Below are 26,932 nucleotides of genomic sequence, written 5' to 3'. Positions count from 1 at the left end.
TAAGTGAGAGCTGACAGAAATTTGAGTGTGTTCTCCATTTAAAGTCACTATGTGACTATGTGGTTAATTACTATGTGGTAATTAACTCAACCTGTTGCATTGGTTTTCAACACTAATTGTAAACTACAATCATTGAGAAAGTGGAATGACCACCATGCTTCTACCCTCCCCACTGCCCACCCCCAATATGATTTAGCTGGTTAGTGGAGATGCCCAAATATTTCTGAAGCACAAAGCTCCCCAGGTGATTCTTTTTTTCCCCCCCAAGATTTTATTTATTTATTTGACAGAGAGAGACACAGCGAGAGAGGGACCATAAGCAGGGGGAGTGAGAGGGAGAAGCAGGCTTCCCGTTGAGCAGGGAGCCCGATGCAGGGCTCGATCCCAGGACTCTGGGATCATGACCTGAGCCGAAGGCAGACACTTAATGACTGAGCCACCCAGGCACCCCACCCCAGGTGATTCTAATATTCAGCCAGGGTTAAGACTAGGGGCCTATTCACTCATATGTGGAGGGACTTTAGCTTAACACCCCAGGCCTATTTCTCAGCAGGTTCATCTGACTGTTCATTTTAGGGGAAAGGACTGAACAAGACCAACACAGTCTTCTGAATCCAGATTCTGCTTCTCTCAAATGGTTCTATGCTTGGGTGTGCAACAACAGTCTATATATTGGGCCCTCTCCAACTCTATTCTTGAATCCTATGGTTCCTAAACATCATTAACATTAAAGCTTGCACACATGGGAGTTTTAATGTCAGGTTCCTTAAGTAATTCAAGTTGATATTATACCTACTATGTACCCATCAGGTTAGACAACATTAAAATCTAACATTATGTAACTATAATAATACAGTGTAAGTTGGTGTGATGACTTCACAAAGTGGTCTGGAATTGTCTAATCAACCTAAATAACCCACTACTTGGCAATGCCTCTCCTATAGGCCTTAGGGAAATGGGAGTTACATGCGGTACACTACATGTACAAGAAGGTTCACAGCAGCCCTGTCTGCAACAATTCACATGTCCCCAACAGGAGAACAGATAACTTGTGGTATATTCCTGTTATGCAACACCATACAGCTACACATATGAATTTTACCAAAGTAGAGCTAAATGAAAGAAAACATAAAAGAACATGTAACAAGTGGTTCCTTTCACTCAAAATACAAAAACTGACAAAACTACACTGTATTGTTCAGGAATCGATAGATGTACACTTAGGTGGCAACCTGCAAAGAAAACGAAGCAAGGAGTCCATTTTCATAAAAGCACGGGGACTGCTACCCACTGTGGACGACACGGAGCTGTGGACAGGCTGGGCATGTGGGAGGCCTACACTGTTGTTCACTTCAGAGTAATTAAATAATGCCAGTGCATTTTTTATTTCGTAATAATTGGTACCTTTTTTGCTAAGTGATTCCCTGAATTGCTGAAACCATTAACAAGAGCTCTTTCCATCTGGTGACAGTCTGCCAGGATTATAGCTTTAGGAGAGGAGCCCTGAAGAGACACTAGATACTGAGTGGCAGTGGCTTTTCCTTGTGTCTGCAAGTACAGCTTCATTAGGAAAGAAGCTGTGAAGGAGCACCTCCCAGGGTAAACTGTGAGGGCCTCCTGCCCCAGGACAGTCTTTCAAACATCGACCCAATGTCTACGACGTCCCTAAAACATTCAGGTGGAGCAGTTTTAGGCTGGGTAGTAATATCCAAAGGGCAGTCCATCATCCCCTGACTACAGAATGCCAACTTTTTTTTCTTTAGGTCTTTGCTGAAATTTCCATAAGGTGCCAGATAAAGCTGCCTAAGAAAACCGAACAGCATTTTGACTGATAGGATAAATTGGAAGGTAAATGAAAAAGGGTGTCCAATTGTAAAAATAAAATTTGGTTTACAAAAAAAGTGAACAGATTGAACCAAAAGAAAAATATACTAAAAAGAAGTGGTTTCTACTAACAGTAACAAATGCTTAGCCAGTTATTTTAAATTATAAAATCGAAGGATAACTAATTCAGAGAACAACTTTAAGAATTCAAAATTTAGGGCGCCTGGGTGGCTCAGTTGGTTAAGTGACTGCCTTCGGCTCAGGTCATGATCCTGGAGTCCCGGGATCGAGTCCCGCATCGGGCTCCCTGCTCGGCAGGGAGTCTGCTTCTCCCTCTGACCCTCCTCCCTCTCGTGCTCTCTGTCTCTCATTCTCTCTCTCTCAAATAAATAAATAAAATCTTTAAAAAATAAAAAAGAATTCAAAATTTAACATGGAATAATAGTCCAATCTTTCGGTTCAACTGGACCCTTTCAAAATTAGTTGGCTAGCGAAATTAAGGAAAGAGAAGAATTATTTCTATCACTGTCATACCAGATAAAATAAAATAAATCCAGTCCCCAAATTCAGGATTCCTTACTATCATTATATGAAGTCAAAACCTGAAAGTTATCAGTGAGTTTTCAAAATTCATTCTATTAATCATGATTAAAAGTTCTTCCCTTATGAGAAACGGTTTCTTTCAGTAACTGGATAATATAAGGAAATACTGAAAAAAGCAAAAGTTGGAAAGAGCTAATGCCTTTGCCCTCCTTATTAGCCACTTTTTTCATACACAATAGAGCCAAACTTAAAGAATTACTCTAGTCACATTAATTTAGTAACTGTTATTTTAGAAATCATTTTTCAAATGAAGTTTTTAAACTGTGGGGACACTGACCTGAAACACAGCAATCAACAGTAATAGAGACAGCAAAATAAAGATGGTGACAGGGACAAAGCACGCTGTAGAAATGAGCCAAAGAAGCACATGGATTACAGATCTCTGCACCTGTCTTCCTACGGGCTCTCTGTCTGTTGTCCCTGCACCTCTACACACCAAGGCTCACTTATCCACCAAGACGGGGATATCGCGAGGCCAGATGGCATGTGTGTCGTGGATACTACTGTATCTCTCAGTGTTGAGCTCAGAAGCTGGCAAATACTAAGTGCTCAAGCTTTGGATAAAGAATACACAGAAAGATTATTCAATATGCTACATAAATTTAGGTGTCACGATTTCCTAAATTCAGCCACTTGCCAACAGACGTACAAAATTCAACCGATCATAATGAAAATCTGGTTACGTATTACGTTTAAGGGCAGAGATCCTGCCTACCTCATCCTTATATCCCAAATAATGGCAGAACAATGCCAAAAACAAAGTAAAAACATAAAACCCTCATTATATTTATTCATTCAATGGTGATAAGTATTTCCAAAAACCTGAAGCCATTAAAACATTAAAGTGGAGTAAGTGTGTGTGCCTGGGGTGGAGAGGAGTGTAGGACAGAAATTACAGGGAGACACTTTTACTCAAATGCAGAATTCAGAACCACTGCAGCATCCACCAACGCTTAAACACAGGCTGGAAGAGACGCCATCAAGAAGGTTGCGGTAATGTGGGGAGGCTAAAGATGGCGACTTGAGATTCCCAACTCCACAAAATTCAATGGCTTCCTTTTAAAGTCAGAGGATCAATATAAAACTACCTAACAATTCGAACAGCTATAACTTATATCATGCATTATTTTTAAGAAAACAATCTTACCTTTTTCATGAAACTTGTGTCTTGTCTACAAATTTTTTCTCTTTTTATCTTTAGGTCAGCTACATCTGGTATTATTCTAGAGACAACATATAATTCTTAATGAATAGCACATTTAATCATAATATCATGTCTTCTTAGGCAAATCATAGTTATACTTAGGAGTTTGAACTATTTAACACATTTCAGTGAACATTTGAAATAAGCCTATACGCAATGACACTACTGAATTACCAAGCTCAATTAAGGGGAATTCATAAATTCATCTTGACTCCTGTCATTCTTAAGTTTAAAGCAAAACCAAAATAAAATTCACGTTACTAGTAACTACTAGTAGATGAGATCTCCGAAAGTACATTAAATGACCTTCAAATATTTGCTATCTTAAATATAATAATTAAATTGTCTAATACCAATTAAATAAAACTTTGAATTAATAAAACTTAAAAATCTTAGATTAAAAAAAATCACAATACTTGACTACATTAATGTGGGAACTTAAAAACATTATCACTAAGCCTATTTCAAAATGGCCCAATACCTGATCCCTCGAAGTTTTGCCCTATTGTCATGGCGATCCATGAGATTATGCATTACTTCCAAGACTAACTGTCTCAGTTCATAGTCTTCCATGAGGGATGGTGATAACAAAGGATCCAGAAAAGATCCAGGCAGTGCAGTAACAATTGTCTTTGCTTTGTATCCAGAGGTTACCTGATTACAGGGAGGAAAAACAAAGAAACAAAAAAACCTGTCATGAGTCCTTCTTTGGTAAAATTCTCAAACCGTTTTATAAAAACCATAAGCTTAGGGAAACAGCAAGTATGAACATAAGCCTGAATGAAAAACAAAAAGGAAATTTATAAGGTAATGAGGATTTTGTGGCACCTGGGTGATGCTGCCGGGTTAAGTGTCCGACTCTTGGTTTCCTCTCAGGTCATGATCTCAGGGTCATGAGATCGAGCCCCATGTGAGGCTCTGTGCTCAGTGTGGAATCTGCTTAAGATTCTCCCTCCCTGGGGCGCCTGGGTGGCTCAATCGTTAAGCGTCTGCCTTCGGCTCAGGTCATGATCCCAGCGTCCTGGGATCGAGCCCCGCATTGGGCTCCCTGCTCGGCGGGAAGCCTGCTTCTCCCTCTCCCACTCCCCCTGCTTGTGTTCCCTCTCTCGCTGTCTCTCTCTGTCAAATAAATAAATAAATAAAATCTTAAAAAAAAAAAAAAAAAAGATTCTCCCTCCCTGTCCTTCTCCTTCTGCCCCTCCCCACAGTGCTCTCCCTCTAAAATAAATCTTTTAAAAAATGTAGTAACAATTTTAATGAATTTTCAAAAAATCATAATAAAGAGAATAAAATTAATAAAAGCACATCTTTACTATGTGCCAGGCACAACTCTAAGTACTGTATGAATATTAACTTTTTCTTCACCACATCTTTATGAGGCGGGCATCAGTGTGCATCCCCATTTTGTAACAGAAAAGAGGCTCAAAGAGATCAAGAATCTGGGGGATAGGTAGTCAGTACTAAATGGACACAAGGTATTAGGTAGCAAATAGTACAGTACAGGTAAGACCTGAAAATTTTAAAAATTGTCAAATTATTCTTTTATTTTAAAGTAAGCAGTTTAGGTTAACAGGGATACATTTTTATTTTGGAAAGCTGTACTTTATTCATTACTTGATCTGACATTTCTGAATGTATCCCTATCCTCTAAATTTAAACGTTTTAAAGAGCATATACTTAAATGCTATTAAGCATTTTAACTATACCACATAGACATGCATTCAGGTGACTCTGGTACAATTAGGATTAGAGACAAGATGATTTATTCAGGGTATTTGTTTAATTAAAAGGCTTAGAAACAAAAGAAATTTCATGTGGGGAGTCTCTATTTATAGTCAGGATTACAAGCGAATATGGGTATTTACATTTGGGCACTTATTACAGCATGGAGGTGATTTTAGAAGTGAACAAGGAAATTGGTTAGGACCATTGCCACCCGCCTAGAAGAGTTAAAAATATACCCAAGTCTCACACCACATGCAAAAATAAACTTCAAATATCTAGCTATGGAAAGCCAAATTCTAAATACTTTTGTAAAAAAATATAAGCAAAATGTGCTCATAAGAGTAGGCAAAAGTTCTTAAAACAAGACACAAAATACATATGAAAGGATGATAAATCTGGCTATATTAGATTTAAAACTTCAGTATAGCAAGTACCATAACCAGGATTAAGAATGAAACACAAAATCCTAGGTATGAAATATTTATTAAAAAAAAAAGGGGGGGGGTGGCGCCTGGGTGGCTCAGTCGTTTAGCGTCTGCCTTCAGCTCAGGTCATGATCCCAGGGTCCTGGGATCGAGCCCCGCATCGGGAGGGGCTCCTCGGGAGGCCTGCTTCTCCCTCTGCCTGCTGCTCCCCCTGCTTGTGCTCTCTCTCTCTGTCAAATAAATAAATAAAATCTTTAAAAAAAAAAAAGGGGGGGGGTTGCCTAGGTGGCTCAGCTGGTTAAGCATCTGCCTTCAGCTCAGGTCATGGTCTTGGGGTCCTGGGGTTGGGCCCCGCATTGGGCTCCCCACTCATCAGGGAGCCTGCTTCTCCCTCTGCCCTCCACCTACCCCCCCATGCTCTGCTTGCTCACTCTCTGTCATGCTCTCCCTCCCTCTCTCTCTCTCTCAAATAAAATCTTTTTTAAGGGATCATGTACAATCAAGATTTCCTAAAACAAATTTTAAAGTTTTTTAAAGATGCAGAAAGGACACACATTCCAAATAATCAGCTCCTACTTTATTCTTGGCATTATACTAGATATAGTTAAATCAAAGATGAATATAATTACTATAAAATAACCAAAGGACTTCACATTTTAGGTATGCTTTTCCCTTTTGTCTATTTATAGCTGAATTATTTTCCAAATGAGAAGTCATTATTTGGTCAGTGTATGAAGGAAATAGATGATTTGTAGAAAGAACATGGTTTCACATCCAAGTTCTAGTCTTCAGCTTATTGACCTTGGTGAACCTCTTCCACTCCTTCCACTCCAAGTCTCTGAGCCCAGGCAAATTTGTGTATTAAACACAATACTTTCTATCCTCTGTATATGTCATCTTATGAAGATCAAATAAGATGACAGAAGTGAGAAATAAACAGTAAAAGAATAAAATAAAATATTTAAGTATATAAGCCATAGGAAAAAACTAACCATAAATAGTTTCTTACAATGTAAGAAAAAACAGATAATGTGAAGCTATTCTTTCAACCTCTTCAATAATGTAAGTGTATTCTTCACTTATCTTAAATGGCTTACCATAAGTAAAGATCTCAGCAACATTATCTGAATCCGCCTGGTTCCCAAATCCCTAAGATATACAAAATACTGGCATTATCTTATTAATAGAGTAATTAACATTAACATTATTTCATTTACTTATATTACTACTTGATTTTAAAACTCTATTCATTTTGATTAAATAGACTGTTTCCATACTAGCTGAAGTCATGGCTCACTTTATACTCATCAATTTCATAAAAAGTTGTATGTAAAAAAACAAAAATTCAAACAAAAAAATTAAAAAGCTATTGGCTTTTTAATTCAATCATATGCACACACAGTGAAACAACCCCAATTTAAAGACACTGTAAGAATATATTTACCATGAACATAACTGACAAACATAGTATCTATTTAACATTTATCAATAAGCAGATACGAACAGACAAAAAACAAGCTAGCAAATGGAAAAGGTTTATTTAATTAGTGTCAAAGAAATATAAATCAAGTAAGACTATCATTTCTTTATGAAATTAAAAACATATTTCCAAACTAAAGCTTTAGCATGTTGTAAAATCAAATCAAACTACAAAATGAGGGAGCCAAAGCATATAATCTTTAAAATCACTCTCAGTTCTAGCATTCTAGGAATAAGTCAACATTCTGGCAAAACTGACATTCATTTTTAAAATTTTTATAGGAAACTTGAAGATTTACCCTACATTATGTGTGTATATAGACAATGTCCAGGCTAAGTAAACCTTCAACCTGGTCAATATAAGACATAGAAAATTTGAGAATTTATAATTATACTGAAAACTGATTCTAAATCAGGAAATGTTGATAGAATTGCTTAGCAACGTAGTGCCAAAAAAACAATGATTTCCATAGGATTTTTATTACCAATGATTAAAAAAAATAAAACATACTATATATAACCTTAAGATGAAATTTAACCCAAGATTACAATTAAAATTTACAGTTGGAAAAAAAAAAAATTACAGTTGGAGAACACAGGAAAACTACATATGCATACCCTAGTTGACTGATATCCAAAGTATGGGTGGATGTTCCAAAAACAGGTACTCTCCCCATAATGAACATCATGATTTCTGACCTCTGATAATCTGGTAGGTTACTTCCAAAAAATCCTATGAAAATATTAAGATAAAGTTAAGATAAATTTTACAAATTGGAAAGGTTATTTTTCCATAATACTCAATCATAACATATTTTTAACCAAAGCTTTCAATATGTGGTAAAATGATGTCTTTAAGTTATACATGTAACTCTAAAGTCCTTTTCTGTCCTCCCTTCTTGCTGCTTACTGTGCCGGCCACGTGTTCCCCTGTGCCCCTCATAGCCATGCCGGGCGGAACTGAAGAAATCAAGGACTTTCTGCTCACGGCCAGGTGAAAGGATGCCATACCCAGCAAGATCCAGAAAAGTAAGGATAACGTGAAGTTTAAAGTTCAATGCAGCAGATACCTTTATATCTCAGTCATCACAGACAGAGAAACTAAAGCAGTCCCTGCCCCCAGGTTTGGCAGTGAAGGAGCTGAAATGAACCTGGCACACTGATTTGAACTGTATTATAATTTAAAAAATTCAAAAAACAAAACTCCAAAGATATTCTAATTTCTTTTATTCAAAGTCATTTACTCATGTATAGTAGAAGACGTACACAATAGACTAATACTTAAGATAAAACAATAAATGTCTAAAAATCTTTTGCATATGGTTTATAGTGGCAAACCATCAATTTGAGTTGGACTTTTAGAAAAATGAAAAACAAAACAAAACAAAAACACCTCTGGAAGTATTTTTGATGAAACTCTGTTCACATATTGTGAGCCTAAATTCTTGTTCTGGTAAGGAAGTCAGTAATTAGGCCATATTTTGGTAAAGAGGTCAATAATTATGTCACTACTTTGGCTTCAATTGCTGAAATATTGTAGAATGTCGTTACAATGAGCCAGGTTTACAGTCTAAGCCAGTGGGTTAATTCAATATATATTATTCAACTAGTGCAAAAAACCCCCACAAAACCTTATTTACTTGTCATTTTTCTCATATACTCTTAGTTCTTGTGGATATTTTAAATTTAACTGCTGTAGCCTTTGATGGTTTACTTTCTAGTCTAGAAGACTTAAAACATTTAATTATCACTTATTCAAACTTTATTGTTTCTTTGAAAGATCAGAACAGGTATTGAATCATGCTGGTTTTGTTCATTTCTCAAAATGCAATATAATCATTACAAAAACCTTCTCATTTTTAGTATTTCTTTAAGAATAAATTAGTTTTTCAATTTAACTCTTAAGCTTCTATGATTGGAATTAATAATCTATGCAAACTCAAATTGTTCTACTTATCATCTGATTGGATTTGGGGATGAAAGTCATTTCCCATTATCACACACTTCAGCAATCAAAAATCTCATGATCTTAACATTACGCAATCCAAGTAAAGCATACGATTCTAACACTTCAGAAGCACTATCTATGGGGTTAAGAAACTACTTTGTATTTGGATCCTCAAAATAACCGTATGAGTCTAGATACTATTTCTTATTAACCTCAGTTGCTTCTTGTGGAAATGTGGATTAGAGAGGTTAATAGTTCAAACCAAAAGACTACACAGCTAACAGGCCTGAGGTGAAGGCTATTCATTTCCAAAGCCTACGTTATTATTACCCTCTCCTTCCTCCTTGTAAGGTACTTTCAACTTTGCAAGAACCCAGTTAGGTATGTTGCTAATCACCATGCACAACTTGACACTGATTTTCTGTTCCAAGCAAGCCAGTCATTGCCACAAGGGCGTAAGTTTCCAACATAATCAACTCTGAGGAGAGTCCTGAAAGGAATTAATTCTCTATACCCACTGTTTGTACTTGAACCACTGAGGGGAAGTGCTGAGGAGCCCCCCCCCACCCCTGACTGGAAAGAAGGAAAGAACATTGCAGGGAGCTATGTTCTTGATTACTGTTAAAAAGGAATTTGTACAATAGCCTTGTATTGTCAAGTGCCAAAGGCACGCAGCCCTGCTCCCTAGTCCAACAGCAATATCCACACGAGCTGGTAACTACCAGAGTACTGAGAACTTCTAAAAGAAAATACTGAGGAAATCAGAAGTGTGATTAAATAAAAATCTTACTGTGCCACACTGCATTTCTTTTCTCTCATGGTTTCATTTTCACATGTTATTTTGAAAGTGTTAAGTCACAGAACTATTGCTTGAGCCTATTATATCTGTATTTTATAATAAAATACTTAAAAAAATAAATATTCTAGAGTGAAAGAGCAACCATGAATTAATTAGAAATCATGAAAGCAATTTAAATTAATTCTGTGAAAACAAGAATAGCTGATTATCTTAAATATCACAAAAAATCCATAAATTATCCAAATAAATTTAAGAGTCACCAAAAGTTAGGTTTACCATCCACAGATCTAACTGTTTTAAGGAATATCTAAAATGTCTCTGCTATACTGAGATTCCATGGTAATATTGGACTTCCATTATGTTTTGTCTTTTTACTGGGCACCAAGCAGATCAACCACATGTGTCCACAAGAGGAGAGCCGTATGCATCACATAATCCTAGCATGGGGCCTGCTGTATATACAGCATTCAGCACATATGTAAGTGCTGTGTTTCTGCGGTGAGCAGAATATGTATATCCACAGAACTTTAGAAAGAAAATAAAAAAGAGAAACTTTGTATTACATATTCCAGAAGACTATTATAAATAAGTAGCCTACACACAGGAAAATTACCCAGAAAAAAGACATATATTGGGTTTCAAAATAAATTTACGTATGACTCTATTTTTAGCAGAAACTATTAGCAACCATTAGAAATTAGGTACTAAGCCCCAGGGTTACAGCTCTATTTTGAAATATGTAGCAATCATGTAGTTCCATTAAAACATGATTTGGGATATTCTAAAGTTATCAGGAGGGGAAGGTTAAAGTAGAATAGGAGTTTGCTTACTTTAATTTGTATTTAATTTGTATTTTACTTTAATACAGTCACATCACTTTATTTCCACCCCCCCCCAAAATTCTCATGGCTTTTTTTTTTTAAAGGAAGTTCTTTACCCTTTTACTGTACTTTAACCATGTTTTTAAGAAAAAAACATATGAAATTAAAGCCCAAGGTAGCAGTCCCCACAACTTGGTTTCTAATGCCATTCCCCAGTAAAAGAAACCACAGCACTTTGAGAAATGACAGATTCCATGGCTGGGACAGGAAATACCAAATGAGCCTGAAACAACTTAAACCAGTAAGGCTGCGCTGAAAAGAAATAGGAGGATGTTACAAAGACATAGAAGATGGGAGTTCCCACTGGCCAAATCTGGGACAATTTCAGCACCAAAATATAATAATAAATACAGAATGAATGATGAAGCATGAAAATATAAATCCATAAGCTCATACCAATAATAAAGATATAAATACCTGCATTCCTACATACATACACAGGGAAGAAAAAGGGACTCCTGCTCACCGCAGAACACAGAGTGCCACCTGACAGCTGCGGAGGGAGTGCCGAGTTCGAAAACCATCCATTTGCAACATTATGGTAAAGACAGGTTCAGGTGAGAATTATGAATGGTTACTAAATTCAGGGGGAGGTTTGGGTGAAGAGCAGAACATCCGCACGGTCTAAAAGCATATCCTCAGAGACTGTTTACTGTTTGCAAGGATAAAAACTGAAACCGTACAACAGAGAAACAGAACACTTTGAGCAAAACTCCCATCACCAATGAGAAGCAAAAGTTCACTGTGTACCTCTTGGTATGCAATACTCTGAGAAGAACTTTATCACTTATGTAGTATCCAGCCAGGAATGAGCAACCAGACAAACCCAAAGGAGAAAATTTTTTAGAAGGGGGTGGTATGCTCTTAAAAACTCCCATATCAGAACTGAAATGTTCCAGACTAAAGGAACTCAAGAAATATTACAACTAAATGCAATTTATGATCCTAGACTGAATCCTGGATGTAAGGAAAAACATGCTCTAAAGGACATGATTAGGGGTGCCTGGGTGGCTCAGTCGTTAAGTGTCTGCCTTCAGCTCAGGTCATGATCCCAGGGTTCTGGGATCGAGCCCCACATTGGGCTCCCTGCTCAGCGGGAAGCCTGCTTCTCCCTCTCCCACTCCCCTTGCTTGTGTTCCTGCTCTCGCTCTCTGTCAAATAAATAAATAAATAAAATCTTAAAAAGAAAATAAAGAACATGATTAGGTCAAATGACAAAACTGAAATATGGAAGTCTGATTAACGTATATGCCAATGTTAAATTCACTGATGCTGATAACTGTATTCTGGTTATATAAGAATCTTATTCTTTGGAAAAAGTCTCTGTGGTAAAGGACCATGATGCATATGCACTTAATCTCTAGTGGTTTAGGGAAAAAACGAGGATACATGTATATACTTATATATGCACATATATGTACACACACACACACACATACATGTACACACAGAGAAATGGAGAGAGGGAGGAGAAGAGGAGACAACATAAATGATAAAATAAATGGCATAAAATATTAATAGATGAATCTGGGTGAAGGGTATACAGTGTTCTTTGTCCTATTCTTATGTGTGTTTCAGAATATCAGGTTTTTTAAAAGTCTAAGCTATCATTCACCTTTGACTAATGTACTATATGAGACAAGTTAACTTTCAGCAAGAGCTTTTTTAATCACTGTTTTACATAATAGTTTGGAAAAGTGAAATGTACTCACCTATTGTTTGGATGATAGCATTCTGCACAATCTTCTCATCATTGTCTTTGGAACTTGAGTTTAAGTTAGGACTGCCTACAGATCCCCCCTGCAAGTCATTTGCTTCAAATTCAACACTGAGACGCAGATGCTTTAGGAGAGTATTAAAGACTTCCAGCACTGTGGGTCCTGTAAACAAACACTTATGTGAGTTTTTCCAATATTATATACTCAAAAACAATTCTCACATTTCTCAGAGATTTTTGGATATTTCCAAAATAGAAAAAAAGTAAATGAGAAATACCTAAATAAAGTCTCCTAGTTACTCCAGCATTTACTGGGCATCTCTGAGCAACTGACTGTTTGAACCTCCAGTACAAACCACACAAAATGTGTATATGCATATAAAAAACTTTCCATCTATATAATCTTGTCTCCTCAAAATAACATGCATTAGGACAATATTTAACTTGATTGTTGGGTCAGAACCCACAGAATTAGGATACCATAGCTCACTGTAGTGTCGAAAATTTATTTTGCATCTTTTGAAGATGAAGAAGGGATAATTTGCCTCTGTTATGAGAAAGAAACTAGCCAATTTATCAGATTCAGATAAATGAGATTTGCTTTCTGCTTTTAGTTCTATAAATACTGTGCACATGTTTGTCACTGCATCTATCACACTATAGTTTAATCAGTGTTTTTTATTTCTGCCTCCAACTCTTAGTTGCAATCTTCTCCAGGACAGGCAGCCATGGTCAAATACTTCTTCGAATGTACAGAGCTTAGTACATAGTACTTCATACATAACACACGTAAGTGTGTTAATTCAACATAGTATCTGTTTTGTTTAATATTTCAAATTAAGTAACTTTTCAGGGGCAACTGGGTGGCTCAGTCATGATCCCAGGGTCCTGGGATCGAGCCCCGCATCAGGCACCCTGCTCAGCGAGAAGCCTGCTTCTCCCTCTCCCACTCCCCCTGCTTGTGTTCCCTCCCTCCCTGTCTGTCAAATAAAATAAAACCTTAAAAAAAAAATTAAGTAACTTTTCAGTTAAACAAATGCTTCCATCTCTTTGAGATAAATTATCAGTAATAAAAAGTCCATATCCAAAATGCCCACTCCTATTTGACACTGAATGAGCAATAGAGTATTTCAGTAGCTAATGTATTTCCATTTTGATTTTGAAGCAAAGAAACCATAACCAGATTTTTCTCCTAAATTTACTAATTCTATCATGGCCCCTTCCATTCTTCTAATGACATGCAGGTGAAAAATTGACCTCTGATCTGTCCCTTCTCTTTGTTAGCCATAGAGTCAGTCAGTGATCTAACCCTGTTTACTTCCCATTCCTGTGCTGCCATCCAAGGTCAAATTCTTTCCCTTGTGCCTACAATGCTGGCAAGCACCTGTTATTTCTGAAGTGGCCTACGTTTTAAAGCCAGATGAATTACTTATCCTACAGCACATCTTTGATAAAGATTACATTAAACCTCTAAGGACTAGCAATCAACTGTAGAATTACATCCCTGATTTGGCTGCAACTTTAACTTTAAAGCAATTTCTCGGACTTCCTCCACACTACCACACATTCTAGCCAAATGGGCTACTTAATATTTTGCTCTTACCAAACCATTTTCCATCCCTGGTTTTCTGAAGAAATGTGAACAAACCTGCCTTGAATTACAGCATTAGGTAAAGTTGTCTAACTTCAAGTAAACCATACGTTTCTTCTATCTATATCCTCCCAAATGTCTAGCACATAATTGGTATTCAAAATTCTTTTTCATATTATTTTTTAAATTTAAATCAATTAACACATAGTGTATTATTAGTTTCAGTGATTCATCAGTTGTACATAATACCCAGTGTTCATTATGTCATGTGCCTCCTTCATGCCCATCACCTAATTACCCTATCCTCCCACCCGCCTCCCCTCTCCCCTCAGTTTGTTTCCTATGATTGAGAGTCTCTTATAGTTTGTCTCCATCTCTGATTTCATCTTGTTTTATTGTCCCACCCTTCCCCTATGCTCCTGTTTGGTTTCTTAAATTCCACAAGTGAAATCATAATTGTCTTTCTCTGATTGAGAAAGACTCTCTAGTTCCACCCATGTCCTAACAAATGGCAAGATTTTGGTTTTTTTTGATGGCTGAGTAATATTCCTGTGTGTGAGTGTGTGTGTGTGCGCGCGCGCGTGTGTGTACGTATATATACATATACCATCTCTTCTATAGCCATTCATCTGTCGATGGACATCTGGGCTTTTTCCATAGTTTGGCTACTGTGGACATTGCTGCTATAAACATTGCGGTGCAGGTGCCCCTTCAGATTACTGCATTTGTATCTTTGGGGTAAATACCTAGTAGTACAATTACTGGGTCATGGGGTAGCTCTATTTTTAACTTTTTGAGGAACCTCCGTACTGTTTTCCAGAGTGGCTGCACCAGCTTGCATTCCCACTAGCAGTTTAAGATGGTTCCCTTGCAGGGTGCATTCTCACCAACATCCTCATTGTTTCCTGAGTTGTTAATTTTAGCCATTCTGACTGGTTAATTTCCCTGATGCCCAGTGACGTTGAATATTATTTCATGTGTCTATTGGCCATTTATATGTATGTCTTCTTTGGAGAAATGGCTGTTCTTGTCTTCTGCCCATTTCTTGATTGGATTATTTGTTCTTTGGGTGTTGAGTGTGATAAGGTCTTTATAGATTTTGGATACTAGCCCTTTATCTGATGTGTCATTTGCAAGTATCTTTTCCCATTCTGTAGGTTGTCTTTAGGTTTTGTTGACTGTTTCCTTTGCTGTGCAAAAGTTTTTTATCTTGATGAAGTCGCAATAGTTCATTTTTGCCTTTGTTTGCCTTGCCTTTGGAGATGTGTCTAGCAAGAAGTTGCTGCGGCTAAGGTCACAGAGGTGCTACCTGTGTTCTCCTGTAGAGTTCTGATGGATTCCTGTCTCACATCTAGGTCTTTCATCAATTTTGAGTCTATTCTTGTGTATGGTGGAAGGAAATGGTCCAGTTTCATTCTTCTGCATGTGGCTATCCAATTTTCCCAACACCATTTGTTGGAGACTGTTTTTTTCCCGTTGGACATTCTTTCCTGCTTTGTCAAAGATGAGTTGACCATAGAGTTGAGGGTCCATTTCTGGGCTCTCTATTCTGTTCCATTGATCTATGTGTCTGTTTTTGTGCCAGTACCATACTGTCTTGATGATGACAGCTTTGTAATAGAGCTGGAAATCCGGAATTGTGATGCCGCCAGCTTTGCTTTTCTTTTTCAACATTCCTCTGGCTATTCGGGGTCTTTTCTGGTTCCATACAAATTTTAGGATTATTTGTTCCAGCTCTATTAAAAAAAAAAAAAAAATTGATGGTATTTTGATAGGGATTGCATTGAATGTATAGATTCCTCTAGGAAGCATAGACATTTTAACAATATTTGTTCTTCCAAACCATGGAATGTTTTTCCATTTCTTTGTGTCTTCCTCAATTTCTTTCATGAGTGTTCTACAGGTTTCTGAGTCAAGATCTTTTGCCTCTTTGGTTAGGTTTATTCCTAGGTATCTCATGGTTTTTGGTGCAATTGTAAATGGGATCGATTCCTTAATTTCTCTTTCTTGTGGCTTATTGTTAGAATATAGAAATGCAATTGATTTCTGTGCATTGATGTTATATCCTACCACTCTGCTACATTCCTGCATGAGTTCTAGCACCTTTGGGGTGGAGTCTTTTCGGTTTTCCATATAGAGTCTCATGTCATCTAAGAATGAGAGTTTGACTTCTTTGCTGATTAGGATACATTTTATTTCTTTTTGTTGTCTGACTGCCGAAGCTAGGACTTCTAGTACTGCGTTAAACAACAGCGCTGAGAGTGGACATTCCTGTTGTGTTCCTGATCACAGGGAAAAAGCTCTGTTTTTCCCCATCGACAATGTTATTTGCATGGGCTTTTCATATATGGTTTTTATGATATTGAGGTATGTCCCACCATCCCTCTGTGGAGAGTTTTAATCAAGAAAGGATGCTGTACTTTGTCAAATGCTTTTTCTACATCTACTGAGAGAATCACATGGTTCTTGTCCTTCCTTTTATTAATGTGGTGTATCACATTGACTGATTTGTGGATGCTGAACCACACTTGCAGCCCAGGAATAAATCCCACTTGGTCATGGCGAATAATCCTTTTTGTGTACTATTGGATCCTATCGGCTAGTCTCTTGGTGAGAACTTTGGCATCCATGTTCATCAGGGATATTAGTCTGTAATTCTCCTTTCTGGTGGGGTCTTTGTCTAGTTTTGGGATCAAGGTAATGCTAGCCTCACAGAAAGAGTTTGGAAGTTTTCCTTCCATTTCTATTTATTGTAACAACTTCAGAAAAATAGGTATTAATTCTTTTTTAAATGGTTGGTAGGATTCCCTGGGAAGCCATCCAGCCCTGGACTCTTGTTTGTTGGGAGATTTTTGATTACTGCTTCTATTCTTGCCGGTATGGGTCTGTTCAGGTTTTCTATTTCTTCCTGTTTCAGTTTTGGTAGTTTGTATGTTTCTAATAATGCATCCATTTCTTCCAGATTGCCTAATTTGTTGGCATAAAGTTGGCTCATAATATATTCTTATATAAGTTTGTATTTCTTCAGTGTTGGTTGTGATCTCTCCTTTTTCATTCATAATTTTATTTATTTGGGGCCTTTCTCTTTTCTTTTTGATAAGTCTGGCCAGGGCTTTATTGATCTTATTAATTCTTTCAAAGAACCAGCTCCAAGTTTCATTGATCTGTTCTATTGTTCTTCTGGCTTCTATTTCATTGATTTCTGCTCTAATCTTTATTCTCTTTTCCTGCTGGGTTTAGGCTTGATTTGCTGTTCTTTCTCCAGCTCCTTTAGGTTTAAGGTTAGGCTGTATATTTGAGACCTTTCTTGTTTCTTGAGAAAGGCTTGTACTGCTATACACTTAGGACTGCCTTTGCTACATCCCAAAGGTTTTGAACAGTTGTGTTTTCATTTTCATTTATTTCCTTGCATTTTTTAAATTCTTCTTTAATTTTCTGGTTGACCCATCCATTCTTTAGTAAGATGCTCTTTAACCTCCATTTATTTGTGTTCCTTCCAAATTTCCCCTTGTGATTGAGTTCAAGCTTCAAAGCACTGTGGCCTGAAAATACGCAGGGAATGATCCCTATCTTTTGGTACCGGTTGAGACCTGATTTGTGACCCAGTATGTGATCTATTCTGGAGAATATTCTATGCACACTGGAGAAGAATGTAAATATTCTGTTGCTTTAGGATGGAATGCTCTAAATACATCTGTGAAGTCCATCTGGTCCAGTGTGTCATTCAGAGCCCTTATTTCCTTGTTGATCTTCTGCTTAATGATCTGTCCATTGCAGTGAGTGGGGTGGTAAAGTCCCCTACTATTACTGTATTATTATCAATGTGTTTAATTTTGTTATTAATTGGTTTATACAGTTGGCTGCTCCCATGTTAGGGGCATAAATATTTACAACTGTTAGATCTTCTTGCTGGACAGGCCCTTTAATTATGATATAGTATCCTTCCTCATCTCTTATTACAGTCTTTGGTTTAAAATCCAATTTGTCTGATATAAGAATTGCTACCCCAGCTTTCTTTTGATGTCCACCAGCATGATAAATGGTTTTCCACCCCGTCACTTTCAGTTTGGAGGTGTCTTTGGGTCTAAAATGAGTCTCTTGTAGACAGCATATGGATGGGTCTTGCTTTTTTATCCAATCTGATACCCCATGTCTTTGACTGGGGCATTTAACCCATTTATATTCAGAGTAACTATTGAAAAATATGAATTTAGTGCCATTGTATTACCTGTAAATCACTGTTTCTGTATACTGTCTCTGTTCCTTTCTGGTCTATGTTGCTTTGGGGCTCTGTCTTCGCTTAAAGGATCCCCTTTAATATTTCTTGCAGGGCTGGTTTAGTGATCACAAATTCTTTTAGTTTTTGTTTGTCCTGGAAGCTCTTTATCTCCTCTTCTATTCTGAATAACAACCTTGTGAGATAAAGTATTCTTGGCTGCAAATTTTTCTCATTTAGCACCTTGAATATATCTTGTTGGACCTTTCTGGCCTGTCAGGTCTCTGTGGATAGGTTTGCTGCCAACCTTATGTTTCTACCCTTGTAGGTTGAAGATCTCTTGTCCTAAGCTGCTTTCAGGATTTTCTCTGTCTCTGGAATTTGCAAGCTTTGCTATTAGATGTCGAGGTGTTAACCTATTTTTGATGGGGGGGGGGGGGCGTTCTCTGTGCCTCCTGGACTTAAATGCCTGTTTCCTTCTCCAGATTAGGGAACTTTCTCAGCTATAATTTGCTCTAATATACCTTCTGCCCCCCCTTTTCTCGCTCTCTTTCGCCTCCTTCTTCTGGGATCCCGTTTATTCTAATATTGTTTCACTTTATGGTATCACTTATCTCTGGAATTCTCCTCTAGTGATTCAAGAGTTGTTTACCTCTCTTTTTCTCAGCTTCTTTATTCTCCATCATTTTGTCTTCTATTTCACTAATTCTCTGTTCTGCCTCATTTATCCTAGCAGTTAGAGCGTCCATTTTTTATTACATCTCATTAATAGCCTTTTTGATTTCAGCTTGATTATAGTTCTTTTATGTCTCCAGAAAGGGATTCTCTAGTGTCTTCTATGCTTTTTTCAAGTCAGATAGTATCTTTACAATCCTTATTCTGAACTCTAGTTCCAACATCTTACTTATATCCATAATGTTTAGGTCCCTGGCAGTCAGTACTGCTTCTTGGTCTCTTTTTTGCATTGGGTTCTTCCGTCCTGTCATTCTTGCAAAAAGTGGTCCCTTTTCTATTTGTAGAACTGCAGCAATTCTTTTCTTAGATCTCCAGTTGAGTTTGCAGGTGTTCAGAATGATTCGACAGCTATCTAGCTGAATTCCAGGGACCAGATGAAACTAGGGTCCCCTTCTCCTCTGCCATCTTCCTCCTCCATCCAAAAATGTTCATTAGGAAAAAGGAGGAAGGGGAGAGGGGAGACTGATATAGTGGAAAACGCTTAAGTGCACACTAAAGAAGTCTGAGAAATTCCAAGAGAAATTGTAGCACATTTAAAAACATTAAAGTATTTTTAAAGAGTTTTCCATACACTGCTGTATATACTGAAAAAAATTCTAGAGTAGATTAATGCATTAATTTTTTTGCTTAAGTTTTTTTGTTTTGTTTTGCTGACACTCACCTATGGAACCTTTAGCAGCAATGGCAACAGCCTCTAACAGAACCTGGATGATACCAGCTCGAACCCGTGGAGAATCTTTTTTACGAGCATCAAGGTGTCCTAGGATCTCCTGAATTACATGGTGAGAATACTGAGCCTAAAAGAAGCAAAACAGTACACAAAGATGTATGAACAGTTATATACATACTGGGTGGATTCTTAAGAAGGGAAAACCATGTGTCACTTAAACGTCTCACTACAGGAGACTGGTACTCCCGTTACAGAACAATATGTAGCCATTAAAGACCATGCTTTTTAAGAATAAATAGGGATACCAGAGAATATTTATAATACCCTGGATGAAAAAAGCAAGTTGCAAAAACTATGATTAAATTTAATCTGCTTTTTTAAAACAATATACAGGACTAGAATTATATACACCTAAATATTGACAGTGCCAGGATTCATGAGAAGTTTTTATTCTCGTCACACTTCTCTGTAATTTCAAAGAACATTTATATACTCTTATAATTTGATAATAGGACAAATGTTTAAAAATAAACAGATTATGATATTTACAGCACTTCTCTCTTACCCAAACTAGATATTATTTCTCATCATGGACACCTAACAATTCTAAACAGTTATATCTCCCATCTCATCAAAAGCCACTCTCAAAATGAAAATGTTATCAGTGTATACCTGATTAAATTTAAATCAAGGAGATATCAGAAGATTTGCAATTTACAAAGGCAATTTTATCATAATCTGATCAATCACACTGAATGAGATTAGGACCTAAATCTAAAATAGGATAGGTAGACAATGTTTAACTACAATGAGTATTTTCTCACTTCTTTTTTTTCTTAACAGAGTAGCAAAGTTTTGGTTTTTTAAACTAATAACTACACCCAAGAGTCATGAGTGATCTACCACCAGGTTATAAAAATCCAAAAACAAACAAAACAGGCTACGGCCCTGAATCTCCATGTCTGCGTTTGCCCTTAGGCCCCACTACTCTGTTTTCAGACTGGTTTACCTTTCTCTCCTTTGGAATGGGTAGTCTTATATTAAAAAGCAGTGTCCAGCACATACTGGCTACTCTGCTCAAAAGCGAAAAGAATTCCCCTCCACCTCTAACAGCATAACCAAATTCACTGTCAGGTATTTCTGGTATTTCTGTCAAAACACATGTACTTTTTTTAACAACCCAAGGTAAACATTTTCACCTTTACTTTCTGCAATGTTAAAACAGAGGAATTCCAGATAGACAGACACACACACAAAACTTGAAACCGAACTTCTTGCCCAGGAAACTGTATGCTTCTGATGTGTGAACCTCATGCAAATAGAACAGGGTCTTATAAACAGGATGGCAATTTGACTTATTGTCCAAATTAGAACACTTCAGAGAGTGAAAGTATTAATAATTACATAAAGTAGGGCTATCCTAAGCAAAGCACAGCACCTGTTCACAACAGCTCAAGAATTCCATCATGGATGAAAAGTGCATGGAGTGACAGGAACAAAACTGCAATGATGTTAATTATACTTTATACTGAGTTTCTGACACAGGTTTACTAAGCTATCATGTACCTCTGGTAAAACTCACCCTCACACTGATGTTTAAAGCAATAGTAATGGATGCGTAGCTTTAAGAAGCAACATAATAGGGTACTTAAGTATGTCGGTAAGCCTTAGAGTCAGATTTGCCCAAATTCAAATTCGGGCTCCATCATTTAATAGTGTAATAGTATACAGCTAAAGAGATGGCTACTTAACCTTTCTGTACCTCAGTTTTCCTCATCTACAATATTTATAAAATAAAAAGTTATCTTATCTTGTAGGATTGTTATGGCACTTAAATGAGTTCATTTGTGTAAAGAATCTAAAATTGTGTCTACCACAGGAAACGTGCTCAATCTAGCCATTATTACTTACTCTTTAATTGGTGACTCCTCGGATAATATGTTACTACAAAATTAAACATAACAAAATGACAACAAAAGACATTTGATTCATAAGCAGGTGCCAGGCACTGTTCTACGCACTGTATGTGTATTATCACATTTTATCCACACCAACAGTTCCCGGAAGTAGCCTAACTCAATCACACTGTGCACTTCGCAGTGCAAATGAGGCAGGTTTTTAAGTAACTTGCCCAAAGTCATAGAATAATTCTAAGGGAGGGTCTAGCTGTGAATCCTAGACCAACGTCAGAGCCCAGATCTTAAATACACCTATTACCTTCAACAAATCAATTTAGCACAAAAGATAAGCTTTAAATATTTTCCCTTTACCACAAATGCCCTATTATATTTGAAACTATCTGAAACTATGTCTATGTAACCCTTACAGATTATAAATACTAGTAAGGCTAGCTGATGTTTTGCAGACAGGAAAAAATGTTACCTCAGAATGATTCCCATAAACAATTTTATGGTAAATAGCAATTAAAACAAGTTTATCAGAAGTTTTAATTGTATCAGGATAGTCTTATCAAACAGAAATTCCCATTCTACTGGGTACTACCATTAAACTTTTGATCAATGGACTTCATAAAACATATGCTGTACTTAAAGCTATTTGCAAAGAAATGCGGTGGACCAGCAGTTTCTTAACTTTTAATCAACAAGTATTTATTGATTCCTTAAGTTTGACTTTATTTATTTTATTAATTTACTTTGTGCAAAAAAGCAATTTCATTTAGTAACAAAATCTGAATGAGGAAGACAATGAAGAAAGACAAGGCTACAAAAGACCAGGAGAACAGCCTTAATTATGCCCACAGATTGCCAGATCAACCTCTTACCTACTAAATTAAAATTAAATTAAAAGAACTTAAAAGTTCTCATAAGAAGGAAAAAAACCTTGTAAGTATGTGAGAAGATGGATCTTGAGTAAACTACTACAGTAATCATTTTACAATATATCCAATCATTGTATTTTTTATATTATCCAGAACAGAATAATACCCTCAGGGTACTGCTCTACCACATCCAAACCAGCTTTATAATAACTACTACTTATCTAAAACCCACATTATGGTACACAAATAATTTTAACTTACTGGTTGATTTACCCCCAAAATTTGTGGAACAGAATGACCAAAATTTAAATCCTGACTTCACTTTCTACCTGTGTGCCCTTCAGTGAGGTACCTGACCTCTCTAAAGATCAGTTTTCTGATCTGTAAAAGAATAGTAACAATATCTACTATATAAAATGAGGCGACTTAAAAGCAAGAAAGCAAATAGGTTATGTGCACAGTGCATAGTACATTCATTCAGCACTTGATAAAATGGTACTTCTATTTTAAAATATAAATGAACCATTCAATGCGTGCATTAAAGTTTTCTTTTCAGAAACGGGAAAACTAGAACTCAGCGGGACTGAATAATTTGCCCAAGTTCACACAACCAGTAAACAGCACATCTAGGATGTGAATCCTAGTATGACCTACAGTAAAAGCCAGGTTTCTTTCTTACTCTACCTTATTTCCTTTGAATTGATGATGACTTTTTAGGGCATAAAAAAATGTAGACTTTGTTTAAAAAAAAGGGGGGGGGACTTAAAATCCCACTTGAATTAAGAGCTACCTGGGTCTGTTCAGATTTCGAGGAGAACCAAGGTGTGTGTGGTCCTCTGCAGTACAGTTTCTCATCCTAAGATTCTATTATAGGTGAGAGGAGTTAATACATGTACTGTTTCATAGTAAAAACTCAATAAATGCTAGTTATTATCAGCTATATGCTGCTGTAATAAATTTCAATTCCAATACCAGTTTATCAGTGAAATATAAATATAATATAAATACACAATAAAAATATTCAAATAAATGAACAATAAATAGCATCATCATGAAGTCTTTTACTTCTTTTTATTAAATAACTTTTCATCTTGGCAAGTAAGAAAATAAGTGGTAAATAAAAATGAGACAAAAAACAAAATTAAGAACATGCTGTGTATCTTACAGAGTTCTCTATATCTCTGATGACATGTTTATCAATACAGAACCAAACTTAGTTATATAAATATGATAAATACTTAACCAATCCTTACCTGAATGGAATACATTATAATTTTAAAGCAGTGAACTGCAAATTCATTGGGATCCCACAGTTTGTGATGGTCTAAATGCCTGTAATTAACAAGAAAATCACTTTAAGAACTCCTTTTTTTGTCCACTTTCTTCCTCTAGAACCCTTAACAATATGTAAAATTGTACCCTAGAATGTAGCACAGAGAAGCAAAGGAATGAACAATGTGTTAGAGAGCTTAAGAGCCATGAAGTAAAAAGGGAGAAGACCTAAAACACCTTTAGCAAGGGTTTCAGAAGAACAAAGATCAAATGAGAGTGAGCGCCATTTGAGGAGCCAATGACTGAGAATTTTTCTAATTAAAAACAACCAACCAAAGACCAAAACCCTAATCCTCAGGTTTAGAAATCCCATCAAGATAAAGAGATGGTTAACAGGAGTCCAAGAGGAATAACAGCTCACCTCTAAAGGAAACAACTAGATTCACAGGTAACTCACCAAGAGCAACAACAGAAGGCAGAAAAGAACAGAATAATACCCTCAGGGTACTGCTCTATTAATTCAGCTTAGTATTATATACCGAGCAAAACTTTCAATGTGGATAAAATAAAGACGTGCGATAAAGCAATTTCTGGAGCACTTATTTCAGGAAGAAAGAAATAAAAAAATGATTCCAAAATAAAGAACAGAAAGGCAAAAAGGAAAGCTGAGCAACGGAACTCAACAACATACACGTTAAAATACACACAAACACTGACTGAATAACATAATAATACCTAATTTGTGAAACTGAAAAACATACTAGCCGAAAGTAAACATTAAGACAAAATAATTCAACCTTGTATTCCTAAAGAAGAAAAAGAAAGCATTAAACTTTACACCAAAAAAAAAGGAACGTTAAACTTGAAATTTTATATAAAATGAATGTTACATTTCCTAAGAACTACACACAGAAGAATTATGCAAAAAAAAGTTTGTGATTTTAAAAACTGACAGCAAACTAGAAATAAGAGAATTTTCTTAAACCAGGTTTTCTATTTAAAAAATAAAAAAAAAAAACCTCAGGAAACACCATGCTCAGTGGTAAAATGGTATGGCAATCTTGAAAATTGGGGTCAAACCCCTGAACTCAAATGCCACTTAGTAACCGTCACTTTGGACAAATGATTTCACCTCTTGAATTTCAGTGTTCCTCTGTGTAAACTGGGGATGACACATTCCTTACAGGGCTGCTGGAATGACTAAACAAGAACTCATGTGAAAAACACCTCGCATAGTATATGGCACAGAACAGGTAATGAATGACAGCTTAATCTCAATCAGGTGTAGTATTTGTGGCCCTTCTCTACGTAATATGAATCATTTAAAATTATCACTTAAAACCGATGACTTAGCTCTGGCAGAATTTAAATTGTTTTGGTATCATAATTTCATTTTCTCCATTTATTTTGTCCTTATTTTAGTTCAGTTTTCAGGAAAGAATTGGCAAGTTTGGTTGAAAAATTCTTTTGGTTATAGCCTTTCAAGCCATTAGTCTATGTCCTGGCAGGTGTTTCTATATATTTAAATCTATAACTAAACGCACAGTGTTGCTTTAGGCTGTCTAGGACACAGAAGCAACACATCACTCCTGCCACTGGAGGGGAAAAAGCAAAGCAATGTTAAGGGTAATTCTGCTTGTTACCTTTGTAAGTTACCTTTGTAAGAAGAGCTCCAACCCACTGGCATGAGTAGCAGCCAGACTGCAATGAAACCAGGCAACAACTAGATACTATTTTTTCTAGCAGTTTAGTAGTAAGGGGAAAGGGAGAGGAAAAGAATTTCCAAATATAGGACCGGGGATTCTCAAATCATGTTTCTCAGACAACGTACAACAAAATCACCTTGGGATTTGGTTAAAAACAACAACAACCAGATTTCAGGGCTCTCTACTGTGCCCCAGTCCCAAGAACCGTGGGGCCAAAGATCTTACACATCCAGAGATTTGTAACTACAATTAACTTCTGAAAACCACTACCCTGGACTTATATACACAATTTACTACTCCTACTATCTCTGCAAAACAGGTGGGGAGTTTCACTTTGAGGGGTCACTGATGCACAACAAGGAAGAAAAAGTAGAGCGACAAAGTCAACTGGGTGAGATCTTTGAAAGCAAAAAAAAATAAAATAATCACTTCTAAAAACAGAACTGGCGCAAAATATATACAGTTCAAACAAAAATTATTTTAATTCTATGGTATGGATGCTAGTGGGGGATCTATTTAAGCATAGTCAGACTTAGGGGTCAGATGAAGAATAAAATTTTCACCCCTTAAGCGTCCGCCTTCAGCTCAGGTCATAATCCCAGGGTCCTGAGATAGGAGTCCCACTTTGGGCTCTTTGCTCAGCGGAGAGCCTGCTTCTCCCTCTGCCTGCCACTCCCCCTGCTTGTGCTCACTCTCTCTCAATCTCTCCCTTTCTCTGGCAAATAAATAAAAATAAAATCTTAAAAAATTTTTTTTTCACCTTACTATTCCTTTCAGTAGAAAAACAATTTCACTCAGACTTTGAGAAAAAAGAAAATGCCTTATTTTTATAAAATATGCAAAATCATGGAGACACTGCGTAAGGACAAGCAAAATTTTCAGTAATTTATAAAACATGTGACTTCAAAAAAACTTTCCAGTTTCTTACTTTAAGCTACTTCTAGACAACCAAAGGTCAAACGTAACAGTTCACTCTGTTGACTGTGGTAGAAACTTTAAGAAACATGAAGAGCTTTAATCTTTTATCACAGCTGTTAACATTCTACATCCAAATGTCTAATTTTGTCTCAAATGTCAAATTTTAATTTCAACAGGATTTTGTAAGTGTTGAGGAGTAGCTTAGGTATAAAAATTTCCTTATGAAATCTTTACAGGTCCAGAATCAATCAATGCAAAGAACTTCAAAGTTCAGAACTATGGGCCATAGCCTTTCATTTGTAAAACAGGAGTGACAGTACCTTCCCCGTACAGGGTAACTGTACTGTGCAGACTGAATGAGATAAAGCTAGCAAAATCACCAAGCACGGTGTCTGACAATGTACAACATCAACTTTAATCTCAATCTTTGTCTCTTTTTC

The 26,932-nt window shown here is 36.6% G+C and overlaps 1 protein-coding gene and 1 pseudogene across 4 annotated transcripts in view; one reads left to right on the top strand and one right to left on the bottom strand.

Annotated features, from left to right (window-relative positions):
* EFR3A (EFR3 homolog A) overlaps positions 1-26,932 on the bottom strand; it is a 114,871-nt gene that overhangs the window by 27,142 nt on the left and 60,797 nt on the right. For all 4 annotated transcript variants that reach the window (XR_004680585.1, XM_035011959.1, XM_035011962.1 and 1 more), the window contains 7 exons: positions 23,850-23,928; positions 19,809-19,944; positions 12,601-12,768; positions 7,879-7,993; positions 6,879-6,930; positions 4,113-4,285; positions 3,575-3,650 (listed from right to left, as the gene is read on the bottom strand). Coding sequence is in view for 3 of the 4 variants with exons in the window: in XM_035011959.1 (XP_034867850.1) it covers positions 3,575-3,650; positions 4,113-4,285; positions 6,879-6,930; positions 7,879-7,993; positions 12,601-12,768; positions 19,809-19,944; positions 23,850-23,928 (799 nt within the window). In the remaining variant the exon portion in view is untranslated. The remainder of the gene's footprint in view (positions 1-3,574; positions 3,651-4,112; positions 4,286-6,878; positions 6,931-7,878; positions 7,994-12,600; positions 12,769-19,808; positions 19,945-23,849; positions 23,929-26,932) is intronic.
* On the top strand, positions 8,208-8,409 carry LOC118015222 (annotated as a pseudogene).

This window comes from Mirounga leonina, unplaced genomic scaffold, assembly GCF_011800145.1.
Source record: "Mirounga leonina isolate KUSES-001 unplaced genomic scaffold, KU_Mleo_1.0 Mir_165, whole genome shotgun sequence".
In the NCBI taxonomy this organism is placed as follows: domain Eukaryota; kingdom Metazoa; phylum Chordata; class Mammalia; order Carnivora; family Phocidae; genus Mirounga; species Mirounga leonina.
The sequence above is the reverse complement of the archived record's forward strand: the minus strand, read 5'-3'. Positions and strand labels throughout refer to the sequence as shown.